The sequence below is a fragment of the Notechis scutatus genome, chromosome 11 (genome assembly GCF_049901735.1).
Source record: "Notechis scutatus isolate UNSWTSFEM ecotype Mainland chromosome 11, rNotScu1.2, whole genome shotgun sequence".
Taxonomy (NCBI): Eukaryota; Metazoa; Chordata; class Lepidosauria; order Squamata; family Elapidae; genus Notechis; species Notechis scutatus.
In genome coordinates this window covers 19,343,303-19,370,318 of record NC_142019.1, presented here as the reverse complement: position 1 = coordinate 19,370,318, position 27,016 = coordinate 19,343,303, and the positions used below count along the sequence as shown (strand labels likewise).

At 48.3% G+C, this 27,016-nt stretch overlaps 1 protein-coding gene across 1 annotated transcript; it reads left to right on the top strand.

The window, feature by feature from the left end:
• Positions 1-65: 65 nt before the first annotated feature.
• Positions 66-26,388, top strand: BLM (BLM RecQ like helicase). The gene is made up of 22 exons (XM_087972992.1): positions 66-252; positions 691-708; positions 3,056-3,744; positions 4,563-4,722; positions 7,862-7,956; positions 8,074-8,188; positions 9,147-9,862; positions 11,427-11,621; positions 12,820-12,938; positions 13,578-13,691; positions 13,911-14,009; positions 14,468-14,616; positions 14,761-14,867; positions 16,058-16,218; positions 17,896-18,091; positions 18,786-18,976; positions 19,285-19,426; positions 21,135-21,334; positions 21,996-22,188; positions 22,997-23,119; positions 25,125-25,323; positions 26,151-26,388. The coding sequence occupies exons 1-22, from the start codon at positions 173-175 to the stop codon at positions 26,305-26,307; spliced, it is 4,218 nt and encodes a 1,405-aa protein (XP_087829118.1). The 5' UTR covers positions 66-172; the 3' UTR covers positions 26,308-26,388.
• The last annotated feature ends 628 nt before the right edge of the window (positions 26,389-27,016 follow it).

Here is a 27,016-nt window from a genome sequence, read left to right as displayed (position 1 = left end):
ACGCGTGGTGGGCGTGTCGAGGGAGGGGCTCTCTCTCTCTGTGTGTGTGTGTGTGTGTGTGTGGTCTCGCCGGAAGGCGCCTGACGCCACTTCCGCGGGCGGGGCGGGGCCTGCGAGCTCCAATCGGGCGCCTCCGGGCCGGGAAGGCGCGACGCTCGAAGCCTCCGCCGCCATGGCGGCCCTCCCGCGCAACAACCTGCGGGAGCAGCTGCAGCGCCACTCGGCCAGGGGCGCCCTCGGCCCGCGCGCCGCGCCCCCAGGACCAGGCCCGCGTGAGTCCAGTGGGCGCTCGCCGAGTGGGCGGGAAAGGCGGGCCGGAGGGAGGCGTCGCCCCCCCGGTCCCTGCACGTCGCTCCGGGCGGGGCGGTTGCCGCTTGCGATGGAGGCCGGTGGCGGCGCCTTGCAAGCCGCGCCGGGGCCGCTTCAGCCGGCCTGCCCTGCGCTGCCTCTCCTCGCGTGGAGCCCCGGCCTTTGCGGAGGCCGCCGGACAGGATCGGGGCAGTCCGGTTCCGTCGCGGGGGAGCTGGTCCCGCAGCCGCCTCGGCCCGTCCCGAGGGGCTCCCGGCGGCCCCGGCTGCTGCCCTCCAGGCCTTCCCGGGCGGCCCCGCCGAGCGCCGTGCGGGAACCCCCTGGGGGCGACTGACCTGCCAGACCCGGAAAAGGCGCGGCTGGAAGAGAAACTTGGGCCAGAGCGTCTCCCCGCCCTCCGTGGCTGCCCCCCGCCTCTCTTTGGGAGGGTGCAGTTGCGTCCAGAATGAAAGGCGGAAACCCCCCCGTGGGTCGGCGGGGCCCTGAACCCAGAACCCCCTCAGTCTTGCCAGGGTTACGCTGAAGCCTCTTCTTCCCCGTCCAGACCCCGAGGCCGAATCTCCACCTTCCGACTTAGTCGCTCCAGGTTAGAGAGGCACAACGGAGGGTCGCCCGAGGCCTGCCTGGCCCAGCGGCCTCCGGTAGATCGGAGTGGGGAGAGCCTCCACCCCTGAGCTGCCTCCCAGGAAACCGGCCACTGGGAGCTGGAACCGTCCTCCCCATTCACCCCAACTGGGACCAGCTCTGCCCACAACTGTGCTCCCATTCCTGAACCCTGCAACCAGGCCAGAAGGATACAGTGGCTTGTTATGGTACCAAAGGCACTGAGAGATGAAAGCATTAGTCCTTCCAAGTAGTCTGGACAAGACGCCCAACCCTCCATAATATCTTTATTATGAGGTTTCTGCAAAGTCCTTTCCTTTCATTCTCCGGAAAAGGGACCCAGCGGGTTCCTTCTGAAATGCTTCCCACGCCCCTTTTCCTTTGGTGCTCTGAGAAACCATTGACCTGACAGCTGTCCAGTTTGCAGCTCTTCCTCCTGCCTCCCAAGGTCCATCCTCAGTTGTTATTACAGAAGGAGATTCAGGATGGACACTACCTCCGCCCAACTCTTGCTGGAGTCACCCACAAATGCAATTGATGTCATTTCAGACATCTGAAACCTGACAGAAAAGGATCCAGATAATCCGTTTCTACCAGGCATGGTTTTGAAAATATTGTTTATGAAATGTACAGTGTCACAATTCATCACAGCACTTAGAAAATAACCTGCCACATAGATTGGACAGTGGATCTAATCAGGGTCTGTTTTGGGGGGGACTGTAGGACATTTAAAGTAGAGAATTGAGTATCTGCAATGCCCTAACAACAAAACGTTTAAACACTTTAGATGTCTGATCTAGGACCAGGTTACCTGCAGGGCCACCTTCTCCCAAGAACATCTGCTTGTCCCACATGCTGCCCAGAGAGGACAGGCCTTAAGCTCCTTCTGTTAAGCCTTGTCATCTTTTGAGACTATGGGCCTTCTGGAAATACCAGAAGTGCCGAAACGTTCCCATTTTCAGACTCCAGGAGGGCAAAAATGGCCTCTCCTGGGCTCCAGAGGCCCTCCAGAAGCTGAAAATGGGCACTTCTGGTATTTCTGAAAGGCCCGTTTTCCGGCCTCCAGAGGCTGCAGAGGCTTTCCTTGAGCCTCCGGGAGAGCAAAAATGGCCTCAAACGGGCTGAAAATCAGGTGGGAGGCGCGTGCGTGCACAGTGCAGGTAAGAGGGCGGGGGTGGTGGTTCTGTGCATGCATTGTGAGTGCCGGCACACGGACGCTTTCGGCACACCACAACAAAAAGGTTTGCCATCATTGACCTACACTATTTGAAGTGGTCAGCCTTAAAAAAAAAATTAAATATCAGTGATGGAATTCGACCGGTTCTGCCTGGTACTGGAGGGCCGGTAGCGGCAGTTCTCTCCGCTGCTCTGTGTTTGTCCCACCCGCCCACCCAGGCTCCCATATTCACTTTTACGGCCAAAATTCGAAGCGCAGCTGCTTTGGGTGGCACATAATAGCACAGCATGGCAGCTGCTGCAGCGACCGGGATCATGCTTGCGGGAGGCGAGTTAGAACACCTCTGCACCTGCAAAAAGTGCGCATTCGGCATGCGCATGCATGCAACGTGTGTGCACATGCGCAAAGCACGCCCACCAAACCGGTGGCAACTTTATTTGAATACCACCACTGATAAATATCAATTTCTATCATGATGGCATCCAGGCAGGGCACAAAGGCAAAATTGTTCCATGAATTTACAAGAGTTATTTAACTTGAGTTTAGATGCAGGATGTTAGTGGGGTGTTGAAGCCCCCTTAGAATTCTTCCAGAGTTTATTGATCCAGGTCAACCAATGTATTTAATAATAAATATATTAAAAACCATAAATATGCTGCCAATAAATCTAGAGAAGAGCTTTCTGGAGACTAGAGGTGGCGTTCTGATTTCTGCCATAAAATGCTGGCATATGGTAGTAGCAATTGAGAAACATCTGGTATTGTACATTTTCTCAGAGCTGAAGTAGCTGCAGAATTACATAATAGCATAGCTTCTTACAATTTTCAAACACCTGTCTGTAATCACACCAAAATAGTGGCAAAAGGGGCCCCTTGTTGGAGTCGGTAGCTTGTGCTGGATCTGACTGGCTTCCAAGGGTTCTATCATTATGATTGGCTAAAGTCTAAACTTACCCATTTTTTGCAGGGGATTTATATTCAGAAAGATGAATTGCCTTGATGACTGCGCATCAGAACATCTGGGTGGAACAAAACCTCTGGCCCTGAAGGACAAGAATATCAATTCTTTGGAAAAACAAAGTGGCATTAAAAATAAACAAACCAAAATTAATGCGCTGTTTAAAACAACACTGAAAGTTCAAGAAGGAAAACAAGAGTATTCGGATGATCAACATGCCAAGAATTTAGATTGTTTTATCTCTTCTGTGAAAGAAGGTGATGCAGAGGGCAAAGTGGGGGGATCTGAGATCCCGACCCCAGACAATAATTGTTTAAACAACTCATTTATTGACCTTACTGATATTTGGGAAGACATGGAAGATTTTGAAACAACTGGACCACAGAAAATATCTCCAAAACTGTCTGTATCATTTCGAGATAAGCTGTCTGTAAACAATGGAAAGACTGCAAAAAACCCCTCTGTCAGCAAGTCAAAGATATCTAGCACAGGAAGAGATAATGAAAAATGTGATGATGTGTATATTTGTACAAATAGGAAAACGCAAACACTTCATGAGGAACAAGAGGGAGGCAGCCTGCCTGTTCCTTGTCTTGATTCTTCTAATTCCAGTCAGAGAGATTTTTCAAATGCAGAACGTGAAGAGGAGAAATCTTTGGAAACTTTCCAGACAGAGAAAAAAGAAAAATCTTGGATTGGTAAATACTTTTTTTCTAATCAGTTCTGAAACGGGGAGGATAACTTCTCGGAAAATGAATTTACTACAGCATGTGACCCTTAAGCTAGACTCTCAAGTGAAGCTTGCTTCCTCTTAATTTATGAATTTGTCATTAGTTTCTCTGGGATGTTTTTCAACTTCCCAGTCTAGCTTACAACCTTGAAGTTCCACATTAGGTCCCCATCTAAGAGCTAAGCAGCTCCAGGGCTGCCGATTTTCCAAGGCTAGTCAAGGTGTTGGTGTTTGTGCAGGACTTCTGCCATGGTGCTCCTTCCCCAGGGGGCTAATCAGCCCCCCCCATTGAGCCTGAGGTCACATCAAGGAACTTGGAGCTCTATTGCTGTTTGGACCTGGTTCTTCATAGTCCAAGTCTGACCTTGTTCCCTATCACATAACAGGAGTAAAAAGAGTTGGGTGTGTGTCCCCACTAATCAACACATCTAATACAGAAAAAAAATGTACTTAATGCTTTTCCTTGCTTGATTAGCAATAGCACTTACGTACCGTTTCACAGTGCTCTACAGCCCTCTCTTAAGTGGTTTACAGAGTCAGCCTCTTGCCCTCAACCACCTGAGTCCTTATTTTGTCGACCTCGGAAGGATGGGAGGCTGAGTCAACCTGGAGCCAGTCAGGATCAAACTCCTGGAGTGAGCAGTGAGTTAGCCTGCAGTACTGCATTCTAACCACTGCGCCACCGTGGCTCTTATTGGTGTAATTTGTATATTTTATTTAATGATTAAACACGTTCATTATTTTTCACTGGTCTTTTGTTTAATATGTGCTCTTTTTTGGTCAAAGGGCAAAATGATTCTGGCCTCCCCTTAAGTGGGAATGAAGAACCGGACGAGGGAAGGGATGACCGTCCAGTGCTCAGTGAGTCCGAAGACTATGTGGACTTCATACCCCCATCCCCAGAAGAGGAGGTGCTGCCTGCTTTGTTCGGGTCGAAGAGCACTAGGTACACTAGAATTTATCTTAAGGGTTAGTACGAATAAACAAAGACAGCATTTTTCTGGAACGGCCCCTTGTGGGAAATAGCTGGTATGTATATATCTGAATGGTCTGCATGAGTGAATGAGCAGAACTCCCCCTAAAGGTAAAACACTGAAGGTAAAACGACCAAATGGTTCTAAAAGGGCAGGTGGTAGCATTACAGTGGGTGAGCTTGGACTCTAAACCACCCCAGAGGAAAGGGAGAGGTTCACCAGTGGCCTCCAGCATAGGATCAAGCTCAGTGTCTTCCCTGGTTTTGTGTCCACACCCCCTCCAGAAGGCTTCCCCCTTTCCCCACTGTATAAGTAGTCTTCACAACCACAATTGTCCCCAAATTCCTGCTGTTAAGCAATAGCAATAGCACTTATATACTGCTTTATAGCCCTCTAAGCAGTTTGTAAACTTCTTAGTCAGCCTCTTGCCCCCCAACCATCGGGGTCCTCATTTTACCCACCTCGAAAGGAGGGAAGGCTGAGTTAACCTGGAGCCTGGTGAGATTCGAACTGTCAAACTGCAGGCAGCCGACAGGCAGCAGAAGGAGCTTGCAGTACTGCCCTCTAACCACTGTGCCACCGAGGTTCAGCAGGACATTTATTAAATGAGTTTTGCCCCATTTTATGACCTTTCTTGCCATAGTTAAGTGAATAACTGCAGTTCAGTTAATAACGTGGTGAATCTGGCTTCCCCATTGACTTTGCTTGTTAGAAGGGCTCAAAAGGGGATCACACGACCCTGGGACACAGCAACCGTCATAAATATGAGCCAGTTGCCAGGCATCCAAATTGGATCGCATGACCATGGGGATGCTGCAACGGTCGTAAATGTAAACATTGGTCAGAAGTCATGTTTTTCAGTGCAGCTGTAACTGTTATGTTCGCCGTCAGCCTGTGCAGACGGCAGGGAATTGGACAGTGGGGAAGAACAGGGACCAGTCTGGGGAGGACTTGGACAAGGGTCTTGCATCTGATGCAGAGATGGGGCCAGGACCATCTGGGAGTTATGTGCTGACTCCAGAGCCTCCAGAGTCTGGCAGCAGCGAGGCAGAGGAACAAAAGGGGAGCCTGTTCCCAGTGTGCATGTTCGCAGAGCTGCCAGAAGGCAAGAGCATCTAAGACAAAAGGGGCAACTCAGGAGTAACCCTCCCATAAGGTATAAAGGAGGTGCAAAGGTAGGAAAACCTTTGCAGGAAGCAAAGTTGTTCGCTATGTTTGGATTAAGCCTTGAAGCTCTGTGTGGACTTTGTACTTCGGTTGGCTTTTTACAGTTCATTTGGCACTTTAGTAGTTGGCAGCAATTCAAAGGAGATAAAGGTGGGTGCTTATCTTGAGAAGCTGTTTGAGACTCATTACGGGCTGGGAATGAACATAATTCCCAGCGTTGAAATAAAACGAGAGTTGTTAATTATGGTCTCAAGAAGCCTTGGTCAGAACAGTAACTTTGAATGGTCACTAAACGAATGGTTGTGACGTGGAGGGCTATCTGTAGCTCCAGCAGTGTCCTGATACGTTTACTGTGACCTCTCAAGCCATCTTTGGCCTTCCTGACTGCCTTCATTAGTCTTTGAACGCTTCCCCCAGCTAGTGGCAAACCTGCATCATTCGATCATGGAAATACAGCCATTAAAAGCTGATTTTACAAATACTTCCTAGATCAGAGTTCCCAAATCTTTCTGGGTTGGCGGCAGGGAGGCCTCCAGTTCCTTAATCATCTTTGTTGCTCTTCTCTGCACCCTTTTTAGAGTCTAAGCAACTTTTTTGTATTGTGGTGACCAAAATTGGATGCAGTATTCCGAGTGATATTAACGTGACCTTGTTACTGTTCCTCTGTTGAGGCAACCTAGGACTGTATTGGCTTTTTTGGCAGCTGCAGCAGCACACGGCTGGCTCATCCTTCAGTGATTGTCCACTAGAACTCCTATATCCCATTTCAGTTGCTGCCGTTGAGCCAGGTACTACCTATTCCGTACCTGGGCATTTGTTTTTTCTTGCCTAAGTGCAGAACGCTATTTTCCTCACTCCTGAATGGCATTTTGTTGGATTGGGCCAACAAAGTCTATCGAGTTCCTTCTGAATCTTGAGTCTATTTCTGAAAGCGTTGACTGTTCCTCCCCCCCTCCCTCCCCAGTTTGATGTTTGCGGATGTGATGAATTCCCCTTCTATCCCCTCTACTAAGTCATTTATGAAGATATTGAGTTTTGGGCCTCAGACAGAATCTCGAGGTACCCCACTGCATGCTTCCCTCCATGTAGATGTAGCTCCATTGAGGACGGCACGTTGAGTGTGGTTGGCCAACCAGTTGTGAACCCATCTGGTGGTGATGCTGCCTGTTCCACATTTTTCCATGTTACCAAGAAGTAGACCGTCAACTACTTTGTCAAATGCCTTACTGAGTTATTGAAAATGTGTGATGCCCGTTTTCCAGAGGAGATGATCCAGCAGAAAGTAGTCCTTCCCTCTTGCCCCGTTAACTTCATTCTGGGAGAAGCCTTTCCAGTACTTGCTGCCTCATGTTTGCAGGTCTCCATGCGCCCTCCCGGCATTCCCCCCCTCCAGCTGGCTCAAAGGATACCTTAATGAGAGGTCATGGAGAGCCAGGATCAATATCAGCCCAATACTATAAACCAGACTATTGGATTAAGATAATCTGCAATAATTGAAAAAAATCTTAACAAAGTTTGGTGATTAATATTATCAAAGATTTATTGTTTGTATTTATAAAGATTTGTTAATCGACTTAACCCAATAAATCAATACAACTTTTAGTGACAGGTGTATTATTGCAAAAAAAAAAAACACCTAGAAAATCAAATAATTTCTTTCTCTGGCTGGTAGTATTTAAGCAAATGGGAGGAAGCACTCACTGAAAAATTAACTTTCAAACTTCAATACAGTTGTTTTACTCAAATGTAATTTCCATTAATTCCATATTTTCCTAATAGTCATTGACTATAGAAATGCATACAATTTTTGTTGGCAGAAATACTGTGGATGTGTGCAAAAAATCACTGTCTTGTTAAAATTCTATTTGATGTATAAAGTGTATCTATTTCAATACGTCTGGATTTCTTAATAATTCTTAACACTGTTGGGCGTTTTCCCCAAAGATCAGCTGATGAGACAACACTGAATCCTGAACTCTCGATGAACCAATTTCCAGAGTTTGGAGAATCGACCAAAAGAAGCGAAGGAAGGAAGGAAGGTAAAACTTGGTGACATATTCCAGTTATTTTCTTTTGATTATCATCAAAAGATTGTCAGCCATCTTTGCACTGCTGGTGCCTTGCAAAATATGTGACCGAACCCTGTTACCTTTCAGGCCAGCCCCTCCTCTGTGTAATGGAAGACATCTGCAGACTGGTGGACTCCATTCCAGAACGAGAGCTGAAGTCTTGGGTGGGTGGCCAAGAGCTGCTTCGTCTTAGAGATTGCAGGTCTGTTGGGAGTTGTTGCTGGTTTGGAATACGATGAGGGGCTTTCCTTCTTTACCTTAAGAAATTAAGACGGGATAAGTTTGTCCACGTTGCAAAAGTGTTCGGTCCCCCTGGGATTCTCTTAGCTATTAATGCAGGCTGTATAAAGCAGGCCGGGTATTTTTAGATATGCAAGATAACTTTTAGAAAGTGGAAGATTCTTTGTCACAGGTTATCGCTAAATGGATATTATTTCAGAATAATATTCCATATTCCCATATTTATTTCAGAAGAAGAATTATGCAAATAAATTCCCTTTTTCTCACCAGGATTTAGTATCTCATGATTTCAGTGCTATTCAGTTCAGGGCTGAACTGAACCTCCACAGAAGTCCAACCTTGGAAAACATGCCTAGTTCATAAGGGGGAAAATTATTCCGCATCTATTATATTAGAGAAACAGGAATGTTGTAGAACAAGAGAGTTCTTAATGATCAGATAATAGCACAGTATTATAGTTCTACAGGAAACTCATGGGATAACAGCAATGACAACAACAACAATAATAATAAATACTTTTTAAATGGGACAGTATTTTATTATTCATGGCCACTGAGGGTCAGGAGTATTGATTGAATTGTTGAAAATGTTCAATTTCAGTATTGACTGAAAATGTTTCTATCAATTAGGAAAGGTTCCACAAGACAATACGTTGCCATTAAGGATAGATATATTGTATGTAGGATATTTAGGATAATAGTATCGCTTCTCTTTATTGGCCAAGTCAAAACTGTGAAAATGCTTTTGTATAATAACTCAAACAGATGTTTTAATGTCAGTTACGTTTTACAGGCAGGGATCTAAATTGAGTTGTGAGTTGCAAGTAAGGTAAAAGATGAAGAAGAGGGGTTTCTGGGAAGGAACCAGCAAATTCATTGGGAAAGTTTTAAAAGAATAACTTACATTTTTTTTATATTCAGAAGAAAACTGTTAAGCAATCCCAGGAATGGAAACAGAACCGGTGCTGATACATTTCTAGATATAAACTGCAAACATAATTTTAACTATGATGGCTCCCACGACGGAAGTTACTCTTCTCTGCTTCCTCAAGGGGGCGCTTCTACTCCTGGACCATTTTCCGGCAAGCGGCTCGGTGACGTTGCCCCCCTGCATGGCCTTCACCCGCCACCCGCTCAAGGATGGGCCAGTCCTGATCCGTCCGTTTCTGTGAAAGGTTCTACCTGGGACACGTCCTCTCCTGCCGTGGAACGTTCAGGCGCATCTGGTCCCAGGAGGGAAGCCGGTGCCATAGCTGGACTCCAAAACCCAAACTTAGAAGCCGAGATGCGCTGGTGGCCTCCAGCGCTGAATGGAACAAGTTCGGGGAGCCGAAGAAAGCCCGCTGCTCCTCCGCTTGTGAGCAACGGGGGAAGTGAGAGTCCTTGGGCAACTGGAGGGCAGAAGCTTCATCAGGATGATTTTGATATGGAAGATTTGGATGACTTGGACGATGCAGTAAGTGCTTCCTCAGCCAGAGGCGCTGGGTCCCAGGGCCCGGCCCGGCCGGCTGCAGGCGCCTCCCCTGCACCAAAACTGTTTTTGGAAGGAAACTCGGTGGCGTCCAAGGAAGGCGCTGATTTTCTGCATAGCAATTTTTCTTTCACAGACCTTTCTGTGAGTGGCAAGAGTTGCCCTGGTGAGTTTACCCTATTTCTTCTTGAAGTGCATTCTGGGAAATGAGCTGTAGTAAGAAATTGCAGTGAAGTGTGTAATTCACTCGCTTTACAAACCACCTGGCATTGGAAACTCTTATCCACACATTAACTCAACCTTTTTGAGTGTATTTGGATTTTTAGAAATGTCTGGGCACTCACCACATAGTTCCTAGGAGTATTTCCCAGTGCACAAATTGGCTGGCCATAGGTACGTGGACCTGCGCAGATGAGGTGCTTGAAAGTTAGCTAACTCTCTCCCGTTGGCCCTGCTAACCTTGGTTCCTTGTTTGGAGTGGGAGGCGTATTTCCAAAAAGAGTTCTGGGCTGCATCCGGCCATCATTTTTATTCCGTAAAGAAACACGTATGGATCCCAGTCATCATTTTTTACAATAATAAAATAACAAGAGTTGGAAGGGACCTTGGAGGTCTTCTAGTCCAACCCCCTGCTCAGGCAAACAACATACATATAGGATACATCAAATAACAACGTATCCTTGGGAAGGACTCGATAGGTGGATAAAATCCAGTCTCAACACCTGGCTGACTGCGTGACCAGCCATAATAATGGTTCTGATGTGAAAAGTCATGAGGGAGAGTGGCGGTCCTTGGCAGCCTGCCAGCCGTGCAAGACCACTAATCGCTATGCATTGTGCGCATGCACACATACAAAGGCGCAAATGAGAGCAGGCTGTTAACATTTAAGTTCTCATGTGTTTTTGGAAATATAACTCTTTAAATGCATTAATTTTAAATAGAGCAAATGGTTTTCCCAATAGATTTTTTTTCCTTCTGCTCAATAATATTCAATTCTTGGAGACTGCCTGGGCCAGTCTTGGCAGGGTTTTTCAGCATTTTCAGCCAAGGCCTCCTTCCTGACTTTATGGCTAAGGCAGGACTAGAACTGTTAAAAAGTGTCTATTTTTCTGGCAACTTTTTGCATTTCCTCTTTAATGGTAATTTTGAATCTAGTGGCATTATATCCAAAGTTGCTATGTTGTAATAGGTGAAGACTGAAAGGGTTTCACTGGCTGAGCTGTGTGTCAAGATGCAAACTGAGTCCTCTTCAAGACTTCACATTGTTCTGTATATTTATGGGTGGAAACAGAGTGGGAGAAACCTGAGATTTAATCATAGCAATAGAACTTAGACGTATACAGTGCTTTACAGTGCTTTACAGCCCTCTAAGCAGTTTACAGAGACAGCATATTGCCCCCCAACAATCTGGGTCCTCATTTTACCCACCTTGGAAGGATGGAAGGCTGAGTCAAACCTTGAGCCTGGTGGGATTCAAACTGACAAATTGCAGTCAGCGGGCAGTCAGCAGAAGCAGCCTGCAGTACTGCACTCTAGCCAGTGTGGCACCGCAGCTCATCATTGACGTGGTTTAGTAACACAGTCCCTCCTCCCACCCTGAAACATATTCAGATATTTTTATGTTTATGAAATTAATTACGTTTCAGCGCTTGATTGGCTGGTTACAAATTCTGGAAACAGCAAATATATTTTGTCTTCAATCTCATAACAAAAAGTTGCTTTCTTCCTAGTTCCTCCACTCATTAAGGATACGCCTTCCAGAAATGCTGCTCTGGAACCATTCAGAGGTTTAGCATTTCCACATTCTAATGAGATGCTGAAGATATTCCATAAAAAGTTTGGTCTCCATCATTTCCGGACCAATCAGCTTGAAGCCATCAATGCTGCTTTGCTGGGCCAGGACTGCTTCATTCTGATGCCCACAGGTGAGTCTTCAGGCACAACCCATCTCTGACTGGTCATCACCTGCTGCCCCCCAAGGAAATGGGGGGGGGGAGGTTCATTTACCCCTCTTATCCCTGTTCATGGCTGATTTGTCTGAGTGCCTCCAGGAATTCCCCAGCATTTTTGGTCTAGGATGCTCACGGTTTCCCAGTTGAACTGTCGTTGAGTCTGCCCACATGTTGTGTGATTAAGGAATTTTCCTTGTGTCCTTGGACTGCTAGTTGGTGTTCACGACTAACCTGCCTGTGTTCTACATACAAGTAGTCCTTGACTTACAACCACAATTGAGCTTTTTTTCTGGTTTGGGTTTAAGGTATGATTTGCTGTGTCAGTTGGTGCTCCATTCAAAGTCCAAGAAAGAAATACTTAGACTCCATTAATCAGAGAAAAGATATCTTTTACTGGAAATCAAGTGGTAGCAACAAAAGAATTCTGAATCTGAGAAAATGGGCGCATAAATCACACATACAAATCAATGGCAGCGTTCCCACCCCCAATAGTTCAATTGGCTCATCCAATTAAAAGTTGTGTATATCATCATGTGGGTATCTCCAGGTGGCGATGAGGCCTCTGTCCGTTGTCCTTGACATAGTTTGATAAAGGGTTGCGGCTGCACATAGCATAGGATAGAAACCTAAGCAAGAATCTACCCCCCACCCCAGCTTATACAGTTCTGGTTTGTAACACCTCCAGCTCACTTCCCATAACCATTCCCCCCTCCTCCCCCCGTTATGACAGCCGAAAGATGCAAAGCAAAGGGAGAAAATCTTGAAGGCTGACATGCTGTTCGTTATGATTAGGAGCCATTTTCAGGATTTCAGTCAGTGTGCGTAACAATCGGAACTCATCTAATTTTTGACTGCGCTTTAAATAAAAACCAAAGGAACCATTTCCAAAATAAATTTCATAAGAAATCATTATATTTTGCCTGCACAAGTGTTAAGGACCATCCGGGGATGCTTCACTCCTGCACCAAACAGGAGGTTGCACATGGTGGTTCTTTGCATCTCAGTTCTCGGGCCAGATTTTAATCTTCACAGTAGCAGAGGTGAGGGAGAAAGTGTGACTGGGAGCATTGGGCCTCCTCCTGTGGTTGTGCAGATAGAACTCGTCTGTATAGAACTAAGAGCAGAGTAGAACACGAGTGGAGCTTTCATCTTGTGCTTTTGGTCCACGCAGGAGGCGGCAAGAGTCTCTGCTATCAGCTGCCAGCCTGTGTTTCCGTGGGAGTCACCATCGTCATCTCCCCGTTGAGGTCCCTGATAGTGGATCAAGTCCAGAAGCTGACCTCAATGGACGTGAGTCCAAGATGGCCTCCTGCTTGATTGCAAATGGCATGAAATGCAAAACTGTCTTAAGATCACTGTATCTGTCGCGGGCATGTTGATTTCTGATCTTTGCAGTCTGACCGTGCAAATATAAAACTCTAAATTCTTGTAGAATTTGTGTTCGTACAAAATGTAGCTAAAAATATAGGAAGAAAATCTGGTGTATAACTGCTTTCGTCAAAAGGACGACATATAGCCTCGGCTTCCTCGCAGTTACCAGTCCAGCTAGAATTGGGTCTTTTTCCATATAATTGTTATTAAAACTTTTAAATGAGGAGATGAAAATGAAGACAAAGAAAAAGCAAAAAGTGCAAGAAAAGAATTTTTTTTGAAGAAAAATAGAAAAGTAAGAAAAATTGATGTACAAAAGTGGCTTCCAATATTGTTCACAGTAGTTATAAGTACAGGTCCAGCTAAAATTGTGTGGTGCTTCTTACAATTTGGTTCTGTGGTCGAAGGGACGGGCACTGCCCGACAGCAGAGCACTGGTCTGGCCTTCCCCACTCCAAGCACAAGCATTGGCCTTACTATTGACCGGTTTCCAAACGAAGCAGTCAGCAGCAACCAAGATTAGCTGCAAATAGTACAGCTGCTGTCTTCTCTGTCTAGATTCCAGCCACGTACCTCACAGGTGACAAGACTGACGCCGAAGCATCCCGAATTTACATGCAGCTCTCAAAGAAGGACCCCATCATAAAACTCCTCTACGTTACTCCAGAGAAGGTTTGTATGGAGGCCTGAGCCGCTCAGCAGCGCTCTAGCTGACCCAAAGGGCTTGAATGGAGCCAGGCTTTGCCTGGGTCCCTCTGTAGGCGAGGAGGCTTTGGCTGCCGTTGCCTGCCTGATGGGGCCTGGGGGTGAAGGAGACCAGAAGACTCAGAACCGTGCCAGAGCCATGGAATTGGGGCATCTGGGCCTCCTTGCTGCTCTTGCTCCCCCCAGGTCTGCTCGAGTGGTCGGCTGATGTCAGCGCTGGAGAATCTGTACCAGCGGCAGCTCTTGGCTCGCTTCGTGATCGATGAGGCCCACTGCGTCAGTCAGGTGATCCGATTCATTGAAAAGGGTGCAGAGGGTCACGGGAGTGGCCTCTATTTCCCTCGTGGTCAAGGCACCAGGCTGCAACTCCCACCTTTGGCATGAAAGCCAGCTGGAGCTAGTGCCCCCCTCTCAGCCCAGCCCATCTCACAGGGTGGTTGCTGTGGGTTAATTGGAGGAGGAATGGATATATTTGCGGCCTGGAGTTATTTGTAAAAATAGTAGAGGCTGAATACAGTCATGTGATGAAGTTACACCCTGTTGGAATTCTGTGATTTTACATATCAAGACACATCCTCTTGTTCATCTGAGGTTGTGTTTACCTCCTTTAAAAGACTGGTAAGGGTCAGATGATTTTTACTGTGTCTTGGTATGTAAAACGAACACAAAGAGGGTGTGCTTTTTTTTCTTCACATGACTAGATAAATAAATGTAAATGTAACTTCCAGAAATCTCTTTATTAGTGGGGTCATGATTTTCGCCAAGATTACAAGCGGCTTAACATGCTCCGAAAGAAGTTCTCCTTGGTTCCCATGATGGCTCTTACTGCCACCGCCAACCCCAGAGTGCAGAAGGACATCCTGAATCAACTGGAGATGCACCAGCCCCAGGTGTAAGTTGGACTCGGAGGCAGAGGGGAGATTTCCCTCCTGGGGAATTTGGAGAAGGAAATAGCTTTACTGGGATTGCTGTATAGATGAGCTCTGTAGTCATTCAATAATCCTTTTATTCAACTAAATCGCTGATATCCTTCTAGGTTTACAATGAGCTTTAACAGGCACAACTTGAAATACTACGTGTTACCCAAGAAACCCAAAAACGTTGCTTTAGATTGCTTACAATGGATCAGAAAATACCACCCCTGTAAGTTATCACTCCTCCTTCCTTGGCCAGTGCCTACTTCTATGGGATTATTTGAAACCCAATGTTCCTATTAGATTATAGAGAAATTCAGGTATTTGGTATCTTGGAGTTCCTTTGTGAAATATGCACAAAATAGGTGGGCCTTGCGGAATGATTCTGTAGATATCCAAAACCTGTTCAAAAATGCCCCACGTTGATAAATGAAGTGGTGCTGTGTCGCTAATGCAAGTTTCTTCAACCCTTTTGGAATTTGGGGCCCTTTAATTTTGAAAATTATTTGGGTTAATAGCACCAATGAGCTGCTTGTAAGGGACGTGCCAGATACAAAAGATTGGAAATGCCCCTTTTTTCCCTACCTTTATGCCTTTTCTGGAGTTAGAAAGGCCCACTGAGGCTTTTTGCCTACTCAAGGCCAAAATCCAAATGCAGGCGTCCCAGAGAGAAGGCCGTCCCGCTTCCGGTTGGAGACACTCAAGAAGGGGATAAATGATTTTGTGCATATTTTTTTCAAACATGTTTTTTGTTGAGAAGGCTAGGAATTTGGGCAGGTCCCTCCTTTCTGGAACAGTGGCGTCTACGCGCATTACATTGCATGCCCCCCACGGGAGAGTATCAGTTGAGGACCATGCGGAGATGTAGGCAGAGCAGCAAGAGCCAACATCATTTCCAGAGCTTCACCTTCATCATCTTGTTATGGGAAGAGGGAGAAGCCGGCTTTGGTGTTTGGGCCGCTAAGAGATGGGAAAGGACCGCGTCATCTTTTACGAGGTCTAACGGGCAGGGTAGACATGGAGATAAAGGAACAACGTCAAGTTTGACGTTTGGGTTTGTTTCTGTCCAATGGTGAATTGCTACAAGCTGCCATTGAGTAGAACTGGAATTCAAAACATATCACCCTCTTGAACAGACAAGCATTTCTCAACCTCAGCAACTTTTAAATGGGTAGCGTTCAACTCCCAGAATTCCACAGTCAGCTTAGAGTGGTTGAGAAACATGGGAAGAGATCTTTAGACCAGGGGTCGCCAACCAGTGGGCTGGGGACCACTGGTGGTCCGCGAGAAAATTTTGGTGTTCTGCAGAGAAATGTCACCCCCAAAGCAATTAATCCAGGCTGCGCGGGAACACAAGGCTGCGCTGCCCACATGGCTTTGGAGGACTTGAGACCCTGAACCTTTTCCTGTGCGTTGCAGGTGACTCGGGAATCATTTATTGTCTCTCACGGTATGAATGTGACTCCGTGGCCAACGCCTTGCAAGGAGGCGGCCTCTCAGCCCTGGCGTACCATGCTGGCCTCCCGGACGGCACCAGAGACCTCGTGCAGCAGAAGTGGATCAATCAGGATGGATGCCAGGTAGACGGGAGATCCAGTCACGCAGCCACACATGTCAGCCATGAAGGCAAAAGGGGTGGGCGGGGGCCGGGGGGCAACGTGACTCACCCTCTGCAAAGGGAAGTGCAGGGAACTCTCGAGCCCGGTCAGAGTCCAAGTGCTCAGAGCGGCTCAGATTCCGTGGACATGACAGGGAACAGTGAAATACGGCTTCCCGTCCCTTGATCGATACCGTGGCTTGAGCAGGAGGATTGGGAAGACGAGAAGCCTTCAGGACGCTTAGAATGCTGCACCCAGTTTGGTCTCCATATTGCAGGTAGCCGTCGACTTACAATGGTTCGTTTAGTGACCGTTCAAAGTTGCAATGGCACTGAGGAAAGGTTTATCACCGCTTTTCACATTTGTGACCATTGTAGCTCATGGTCACGTGATCAAAATTCTGACACTTGGCAACTGACTCATGCCATACTTGTGACGGTTGCCGTGTCCCCAGGGGGTCACGTGTTCCCCTTTTGCGACCTCCTGACAAGCCAAATCAACGGGGGAGCCCGGTTCATTTAACAACCGTGTGACTAACTTAACAACTGCAGCGGTTCACTTAACAACCGTTGCAAGACATGTCATAAAATGGGGCAACGCTCACCTAACAGATGTCTCCTTTAGCAACAGAAACACTGGCATCAATCGTGGTTGGCGACTACTTACAATAAAAAGATTACACGGTATAGAAAAGAGCAGCTAAGATGATGAGGGGGCTGGAGGCCAAAACACGAAGACCAGTTGCAGGAATTGGGGGTGTCTGAAAAGAAGGACTGGGGAGGCGGGGACGCAGGATAGCAGCCTTCCAGGGTACCCGAGGGGCTGCCCCAAAGGAGAAGAGGGAGCCAAGCTCTTCTTCAAAGCCCCTGAAGAGGCAGGAGAAGAAGCAGCGGATGGAAACTTGATCAAGGAGAGAAGCAACCTGGAATTGAGCGGAAGCTACTTGTCAGAACGATTAGCCAGGCTTGCCTTCTGTGGGCGCTCCGTCGCGGGAGGATTTTCAAGAAGAGGCTGGAGAGCCCCTCGTCTGGAATGGTAGAGGGTCTCCTGCTTGGGCAGGGGGTTGCGCTAGAAGACCTTTAAGGTGCCTCCCAACTCTTGTTATTCTGTTATCAAATGGGACAAAATGTTCCAGTTCAGAAGACATGGGCTCAGTATGCACCGCATACTATTTTGTGGCACTGCCCGGTGTAGCAGTTGGGCTGACCCCCACCCCACCCCCGATCGGACCTTGATAAAGCCGTCGGCGGACTTGACTTTGCTCTCCTTGGGAGGGGTTTGAAGAAGAGCAGGAGGGGTGGCCTGAAGTCCTGGCGGGGTCTCTGGGCTAGCCATGAGGGGGATAGGCCAAAGGGTTGGCCGGCTCTGCCGGTCAGCTGGCTGGACTCTCGCGTTGGTTCTTCCCTAGCGAGGCCCTGGACTCTCCTTGATCCCCAGCCACACCGGCACACGCAGAGGAGGGAGCCATGCGGGAGAAGAGGCAGCCAGGCCCGTGGGCAGGGAACGTGGCCGAGGAGGGCAGGTGCTCTGCCCAGCCTGAGCTTTGGGCACGAGAAAGAGGGAAGGAGCCAGAGTTAGTCCAGTGTGAAAACAGCTAAGGTCCAAGGGCCTCTGGCTTGCCCAGCATGAAGGAAGCGGCTTTGTTCTATTGCCTTCCAGGTCATCTGTGCCACCATTGCATTTGGAATGGGGATCGACAAGCCCGACGTGCGCTTCGTGATCCACGCCTCCCTCCCTAAATCCATCGAGGGCTACTACCAGGAGTCTGGCCGAAGTGGGCGGGATGGCGAAATCTCCCACTGCCTGCTTTTCTACAGCTACAGTGACGTGACCAGGCTGAGGCGGCTCATCCTGAGTAAGTGTCCTTTCAAGGCCGGGGCTTTTATTCCCTTGCCCACCCAGGGTGCTGCTCGCTCCCAAAGGGCCCAGTTGGCTAGCAGCGAACAGAAAACCCTAAACCGAGTGTCCAGCTGATGACCTTCTTTCCGTGCTGCTCTGGGCAAGCAGGTCTTCCCGGAGCAACACTCGCTGCCTGCCACTCCAACAATATTCGGAGCCAAAACAAGACTGAGTTTATTACGTTCCAGCATTTCATAATTTGGCTTTGACTTCTTTTACCTGGAAAGTAATTTTATCGGAATTAGTCTAGCTGATTATAATGGCTGCCTGGCTGGTTTCTTTTGCTTCCTGCTTGCCAAGGGATCTATGCTTCTTTGCGGATATATGGATCTATCTTGGGCTTTAACGGCTGGAATCAATTTTTACAAAAAATGGAAAATTCGCTGCAATCGCCGGGTGCTTTTCCTAGCAAGCTTTGGGACGGTGCTTGTCCCAACCTAATCTGATCCAGCAGATCTGATCCTGGCGGCCGAGGGATCTCCTTGCTCCAGGAAAACGGCCACGAAAGGGGTTCCCAGGTCTGCGGGGCCTTTCTTTCCATCCTCGCCGGGTTTTTCAGAGGTCTGCAGCAGTTTTGTGAAACTTTAGTCGCTTGTCCCAGGTCTTGGATCCTTTCCTCACAAGGAGCCCTTGTGCTTCTTGCCTTTCAGTGGAAAGGGAGGGCAACAGCCACACCCGGCAGACACACTTCAACAACCTCTACAGCATGGTCCATTACTGCGAGAACATCATGGAATGCCGGAGGATACAGTTGCTGGCCTACTTCGGAGAAACGGGCTTTAATCCTAGATTTTGTAAGGAGCACCCCGAAGTAAGTTGCGACAACTGCTCCAAACAACAGGTGAGCAGCCCTGCCAGCTGGATCCAGCCCCTCTCTGAGGAGTGGGCAGTTTAGAAATATGAAATATAAATGCTGAACAAATAAATCTTCCTGGGAACGGCTGGAAGCAGCCAGCTGAAGAATGTAGTTTTCCAAATGACAGCACACTTTTTTTTCTCATTATGGCAGTTTTTCATACCAAAAAAGTTATTATATGATATTCCTATTATAAGTTATTAATTACATTAACGCTACATTTAAATGGGATTAAAATGCTGTAGTGTATTGGCTCGTACGAGGTACAGAATTAATAAAACTACTCTTACTAGGTATACAAGTTGAAGAACGTGACCGAAGAAGTAAAAAACATTGTGAGGTTTGTAAAGGAATATTGTGGTGAAAAAGGAACTAGAAACATCAAGCGAAATGCAGGAAGATACACCCTCAATATGATGATCGACATTTTCTTGGGTAAGTTCTACGTTATACACATTTGAAAACCCTGTTTGTATTGGATGCAGGATAGGTTGTAAAACTAGCTGGGGGATTTTCTTCTCCCCAGCCCCCTTTGCCAAGGGCAGGTGCGCATGGTCTCGGCCTCAGTCATGTCCACCGAGAGTCCGGTGGCTCCCTTGATCACCCTCCCTGTCCTTTTTTTTGGGGGGGGGGGCTCGGAGTATAGCAGCAGCCTGTTCGCATGACAGAGATGGCTGGGTGGAATTTGTGCCTCGGCAACGGCCGTCCCTGCTTCCATATTTGCCTGTGGGGTGGAGGGGATGTGTCCAGAGATGGTATTCAGCCGGTTTGGACCGGTTCTGGTGGTACCAGTTGCAGAACTTGTGAGTAGTTCAGAGAACCGGCAGAGGCCTCCTCTGGCTGGCCCTGCCCACCTGCCCTCCTTTCCTGTTCTAAATCCCCTTGTTCTTTAGCTCAGCTGATGTGTGGGGCAGAGCAGATTACCACGCCACGGTTGAGCTAAAAAAAAAACCCGGCTCCTCTCACCAGCGCTGGTACCGAGGGCCGTCTTTGAGTGCTGCGCTGCGCGAAGTGCGCCCTCACAGAACCAACTGCACCACCGGTTGGTCCTGCCTGCCCCACGCCACCCTCTATATTTTGCCTTTGCCATATGCAGCCCGGCTAATCTCCATGCCTCACCCGCTCTGCTCACCAAAGGTAAGCATGCCGCCCCCTCACCCTTCGCCTTGGGCGGGGCCCAGGATGTGCCACTCCCCAACTCCGGCGTTGCCCTGGAGCCTCCGCCCGCATGCCTCTGCCCCCCTCTGGCCTCAAGCTACGGCCTTGCAGAGTGAAGCAATTCATTTGGCCTGCGGCCTGCCGCACTAGGCCAAAGGGTCAGCGGGTGGGGGGCGGCAGGGGCGCAGGAGGGTCAAAGCAGTTTGGGAATGGGCTGGGATGGTTCTCCTTACCTTTAAGAAGGTCCATCCGGAAAGCGCTGCAGCAGAGACCTTGCAGCCGCTTCTTCCGTCCCTTGCTGCCCCTCCCTGCTTTGCCGAGGCTTCGCTCGTGGAGACGCTCCACGTGCTTTCTGGGGTTGGCAGCCGATTCTCTCTGTGCCGCAGCGCTTTCCAGAGGAGAATCAGCGGACCCAAAGGGGCGGCTCACGGCTGCTAAACTGCAGTCTGCCCTCCCAACAGGAGCGGCAGCGGAGAGAACAGCTGCTGCCCCAGAGAGCAGAGGCGGAGGGAAGCAAGCCCGAAAGGCTGCTCGGTCGAGCCTTGCCGGGCGGCAAAAGCTACGCATGTGCAGAAGCCGTGTGCGCACTCACATTTTTGACCAACCGGTGGTGAGTTTATTTGAAACCCACCCCTGGGGGTGTCTTCTCTCTCTCTCAGCCACAGAGAAGCCAAGGGAATTGCCTGGGGAGGGACTGGACAATCCCTCTGGCTGCCCTGGCTACCAGTGTAGGAAGCAGGAGGGGGCTGGGCTCTCTTCCCCTTTCTAGGAGAAACCCAGAGAGGGGTGCATGTTCCAGGCTGCCCGATAGCGCACTCTGGCTCATGCCTCCCCAGCTGGGTATATCTGGATGTGGACCCTACTCTTCCTTGTTCAGTGCCAGAGGTTTCCAATCCTGGAGTCTGTTCTTTCCGAAGAAGAGCTGAGAACTTTCAAAATGATACGTTGGCCATGAAAACAGGCTATACTCTCCTCCTTTTCCTAGGTGCAAAAGCTGCAAAGATTCAGCAGGGTCTCTTTGGCAAGGGAGCAGCCTACTCCCGCCATAACGCCGAGCGACTTTTTAGGAAGCTGGTGCTGGACAAGATTCTGGATGAAGACTTGTACATCACTGCTAATGATCAAGCGATAGCCTACATCCAGCTGGGGGAAAAAGCTGTTGCTGTGCTGAACGGCTCCTTGCAGGTGCGTGACTGCAGGCCCAGATGACCCTCAGCATGGCGTGGAGCCGTGCGGAAAGGTTCAGAAAAACAGAATAGCAATGGGGCTGCTGGAAAGGGGCTTTCCTGCTATCAGCCATCAGTCGTGCTGGACTGTCCCCTCTGTTCAGAGTATTGCAGTGTAAATTCAGCACCAGAAAAGTAAACACAGATGGCTGAGGCTTCATTTAACTTCTTTATAAACATCTAAAGTAAATTTTACAATACCAGTTGTAGATTTCTCCAGCATGGAGCAAACAGAAGCAGACATGTGACAGGTTCAGAGCAGAACAGCAGCAACTCAGGAGCTCAGAAACAGACCTCAGTCTCACTTTAGTTCAGCAGGCAAGCAAGACACACAGCAGAGGAGAGAAGCCGTTTCACTTTCAATAGACAGACTCAGAGCTCAACATAGCTTCAGAGCTTAATATAGAGCCACGCCTAGGCTACTTCTAGTTTCAGTTTCCAAACAGTCCTCGTTGGCTGGCTTAGTTGCTATGCCTATTCATTGGCTGACCTTGTTACCAAGCTCTATTCCAGTTCATGACTATACTCTGACACCCTCTTCTTTCTTCTCTTCTAAACAACGTTTCAAAAGCATTCCTTATTTATATTGTACACCAATATGCCTCTTTCGTGCCCTTTAGGTGGAGTTCTGTGAAACAGAAAGTGCCAGCAATATTCGGAGGCAGAGGGCTTTGGACACCAAGATGTCCCTACGGGAAGAGATGGTTAAGAAATGTCTCTCCGAACTCACAGATGTCTGTAAAAACCTTGGGAAAGTGTTTAATATCCACTATTTTAATATTTTTAACACTGCCACATTAAAAAGAATAGCAGGTAATATATATATATATATATCTATATCTTCATGAAAAAATGTATATGATATAGTTGAGGATAAGTCCTGTGTGTTGCAATAGGCGTGTTATCATAACTATCATGACATGCCAAAGGTATACTTTCCAACACTTCAATGCAACTCAGGTTATGTATGTTGAATGCAACACTTCTTCAAATAGCAACCCTTGTCATTTTATCTTCCTTTATTTGCCATCTCATCCACCTGTTTTCTCACTTGCTTTCTCTGCATAAGTTTGAATTAGGTCAGAAAAGGCCATGATACCTGACGACATTTAAAAAATCTGTTGCTTGGTAAGGTGCTGTAAGAGTTGTAAAATTTGTCTTCAGATTTTCCAACTTTCAAAAGTGTCCTGTTTCTATAGCCATGCCTCCATTTAATGCAGATTCCTTCGTCTCTTTCTGATGACCTTCAGGCGATATCTGGCTGATAACGCTCTCAATGAAAAATCAGTCAATGTCACTGAGTCCTGACAGGGTGTTGGAAAGTCAAATCGCATTCCTGAAGGCAGAGATGGCAAGATTTTTCTCTATTGTAGCGGAGTAAACAAGGATGTTCCATGAGGTCAACAGGGAGCCATTTACAGCAGGTGGCCAACATCTAGCAGCTCTTGGCTGATCTCAAAAAAGCTAAGCAGGGTTGGAAGACTAGACTTGAAATCGAGACCACCGGGCTGTAGCCTAAACTGGGAAGTTAAAAAAAAAAAAGCCATTGGAAGACAGGAATGACAAGCCAGTTTGGTGTTGCAGATGCCAAGAAAGCTGTACTGAGATTTTTCCCCCCCAGAGACATTGTCGTCGGATCCAGCAGTTTTGCTTCAGATCGATGGTGTCACAGAGGACAAATTAGAGAAGTATGGAGCAGAAATAATAGGCGTGATGCAGAAGTATTGTACAAAGATACTCTCAGGTATTTAAATCGCTTCATTTACTTAATGAGTATGTGCACGAGCACCTGTATTTTAGACCCATGTCCCTCCTGGCTTGTGAAAGCTTCCCAGGAGGTGACAGGCGGGTGGACTCTGGCGGTGATTAATGCTTGTCTACAGGAGGGGACGGTGCCCCAGCACTTTAAGGAGGCTGTGGTCCACCCTCTTCTTAAGAAGCTATCGCTGGACTCCACCCGGTTGGATAATTTCCGACCTGTCTCCAATCTTCCCTTTTGGGGGAAGACGGTTGAGAAGGTGGTCGCGCAGGAGCTCCTGAGGTTTCTGGATGAAACGGATTATCTCGACCCCGACCAGTCAGGATTCAGGCCTGGGTTTGGGACAGAAACGGCATTGGTCGCACTTTTGGATGATCTCTGGAGGGAGCAGGATGAGGGTAGTGCATCCATCCTTGCTCTACTTGACCTCTCAGCGGCTTTCGATACCATCAGCCATGGGATTCTCCTTCAGGGGGTGGGAGTGGGAGGCCTTGTGCTGCCTTGGTTCACTTCCTTCCTCTGCGGCTGCTCTCAGTCAGTGTCGATAGGAGGGGAGAGATCCAGCCCTCGCCCACTGCTTTACGGGGCTCCGCAGGGCTCGCTGCTCTCTGCGCTCCTGCTCAACATTTACATGAAGCCGCTGGGTGAGATCATCCGTCACCCTGGACTGAGGTATCACCCATATGCTGATGAGACTCAGCTGTATGTCTCGGCCTGTGGCGAGTTCAGTGTTGCCGCATCCTCCCTCTCGCAGCGCCTGGAGGCTGTTAGGGGCTGGATGGGGAGCAACGGGTTCAAACGAAAGCTTTGCAAGACCGAGTGGCTCTGGGTCTGGGGTTCGTTGGTTCAGGGAGAATTACCACCTTAGTCTTGGATGGGGTGGCACTACCCCAAACAGACCCTGTGCGTAACCTGGGGGTTCTCCTGGACTCACGACTCCTGCTCAAAGAGCAGGTGGCGGACGTGACCAGGAGGGCGGGTTGTGCACCAGTTACGCCCTTTCCTGGATCAGAGGCCCCTACTGACAGTCACTCATGCCCCGGTCACTTCCCGTCTTGATTATTGCAATGCGCTCTACATGGGGCTGCCCTTGAAGAGCATCCGGAAGCTCCAGTTGGTGCAAAATGCAGCGGCCCGCATGGTTTTATGCAGACCCCAGTGTGCACATGTGTCACCTCCTGCAGGAGCTGCATTGGTTGCCGATTTGCTTCCGGGTGCAATTCAAGGTGCTGGTTGTCATCTTTAAACCCCTTCATGGTTTGGGACCAGGTGATCTGAGGGAACATCTCTTGCCGGTCACATCTACCTGACCCATTAGAGCGGGGAGGCAGGGAACGCTGCGGGTCCCACCCCTGAGGGAGATACCCCTGGTGGGACCCAGAAGAAGGGCCTTCTCCGTGGTGGCTCCCTCTCTCTGGAACATCATTCCTCCAGGGATGAGAATGGCCCCCTCATTAATACTCTTCCGAAAGGCACTGAAGGCGGCCTGGTTCTGCCAGCGGGCCTGGGGAACCCAGAGAGGGAGGGAACCCATCAGATGGCTAGTATGACCCACTGTCGTCGGGGTTGGGGGGTGGGAGTTGGTTTTTGTTTTCCCAAATTTTGTTTTATTGTACTTTACCAATTTATTTGATTCTTGTTGTTACTTCTTATTGTTTTTATTTTTATTTTTTGTTTTAAATATGATTTTACATTGTGTAAGCTGCCTCGAGTTGCCATGGGCGAATAGGCGGCAATATAAATCAAATCAAACAAACAAACAAACAAATAAATAAATAATGCATAGGCTGGCCACACTGCCACAGAATCTTGCTAAAATGTTAATTTCTGTCCTGTTGGCTTTTTTCCTTATCACGGACACGGCTCAGTTGCTTTGGTCTACACAAGGTTCTCAAGTATTTCGGTGGCAGTCATGGGACCCCTGAGGCAGAAATGCTGTCCGAACTAAGAAAGAGGAATTGTGTTAAGGAAGTTGGGTTTCTCTCCACAGTGGAAAACAAGCCTCTCGCAGCCACAGAGATTGACGTTAGCAGATATGGCAGTGAAGGGGAGGAGGGAGAAGCAACGTCTACGACGTCCAGCTATTTCCAAACCAAAAATGGCAAGGGAAGGAAGAGGAAGAAGTCTCATTTTTTTAGAGAATCGAAGAAAAGAAAAGGATCTGGGGGACAGCAGGCTTATTCTACGAGGTATGTTTTCCAGTTCTTCATAAAGGGTGAATAAAACTGTGACATAGTGCTCATGAAGCACCTTTTAACTGTTCCATCATGAAACGTTCCTTGGAGGTATTCTCTGGTAGGCCTGCGGGTTGAATTCCAACATCGACAATAATTTGGAATCCTTTCACATGACCAGTGTGTCAGGGCTCCAACAAATCCACCCCCATTCAAATCAGAAGTCTCTAGTCGCATCTTTCAGAGTAAAAAAGATTGATTTATTAGGAGTGGCCATGTTGGCGTTAGCTGGGTGCAGCCGACACTAAAATACATTATTCATTTCCCCCTTGACCCTGGTCTTCCCCCCACCCCCTGGATGTATATTCTCCAATGGGTCACATCCATAGCCAAGAGTCATCAGTCAAGCTCTCCAGTAATACTCTTGCACACCCACAGCTTTGGGCTGCCAAGGCGATTATCTGAGGCATTTAAGGAATGCACTGCTTTCCCCCACTCCCTCTCTGCTGGCAACTAAAAAGACCAAAGGAGTATTTTTTTTTAGTTGACACAGTGACTGGCTGTGCCTCTCCTTCCCCACTCCCGTTGCAACAGCCACACAAATATAAATACCGCCTGAGCGCTGACTATTCAGAAAAAGTGATGAGGATGAAGAAGCTCTCACTTTTCAAACTCAGGAAAAGGAGTCCCTTGGCTGGTGTCACTATGTTTCCTTTCTCCCTGTGCAAATGACCTTTTAAACTGGCAGAAGCCCGTGTGATCTTGTTTTGAAACAAAAGATATACGGAGGTGACACATTTATAACTGTATCTCATAGCCTACTTGTTCTTCTCTCTTCCTAGGAGTTACAAAGCCTGCAAAAGCGCACCGTCCAATTCCAGAACTTCTACTTCCCGTGTTTTTCCCGGCCAACCAGGAGCTGGCAAGAGGCCTGGAATGATGGCACCGCCAAAGCCCCAAAGCAGACAATACCTGAAGCCTTCTTACATGCTTTTGTGATGCCCTTAAAAGTTTATTTTCATTTTTATAAACGTTACTCAGCATAAAAAGTATTAAATTTTTCATTGACTTTTATACGGAGTGCTCGTGTTTCATGGTTTGCTCGTACCTAAGGGAAGCGTTTCAGTTAAGCCACTTCTTGTGAGCAGCTGCCTAAGAAAGCTTTTGAGTGGTGGATATGAACCCCCCCAAACAGGAGACGAATGGTGCCAGGGAGACATCGAGCTGGTGGAGATTCAAATGCATCCGTACATTGGATTGGCAGCCATCAGCAGCCCTTTAAAGGAGCGAGAGCGCTTGAAGAGATGGGTGTGTGTGTGTGGGGGGCTCTCCAGGACCAGAACAACCAAGGATTGGGGGGGCTGGAGGCAGGGGTCAGAGAAAGGATCAAGTCCAGTGGAAGAAGGGGGGGTGTCCTCTGTTGGAGGCTGCCTTGCTGGGGTGGGGTGGAGGGGCTGCCTTCCACTCTGCACCCCTGCTCTCTTGCTCCTCTTCCACCTTCCCAGGGAGGAGCAGGGGTCCCTGTGGCCCATCAGGCAGAGGAAGGAGGGGACGGGGGTCCCAGGGGTGTCTAGGCCAGGGGTCTCCAACCTTGGCAACTTTAAGACTTGTGGACTACAACTCCCAGAGTTCCCAGCCAGCTGGCTGAGGAACTCTGGGAGTTGTAGTCCACAAGTCTTAAAGTTGCCAAGGTTGGAGACCCCTGGCC

Excerpts from the sequence above, each read along its gene's own strand:
- BLM (XM_087972992.1), top strand. The coding sequence starts at position 173 with ATGGCGGCCCTCCCGCGCAACAACCTGCGGGAGCAGCTGCAGCGCCAC. Across the intron at positions 3,745-4,562 it reads AAAAGAAAAATCTTGGATTG|GGCAAAATGATTCTGGCCTC; the intron begins GTAAATACTTTT and ends TTTTGGTCAAAG. Across the intron at positions 8,189-9,146 it reads CTTCGTCTTAGAGATTGCAG|AAGAAAACTGTTAAGCAATC; the intron begins GTCTGTTGGGAG and ends TTTTATATTCAG.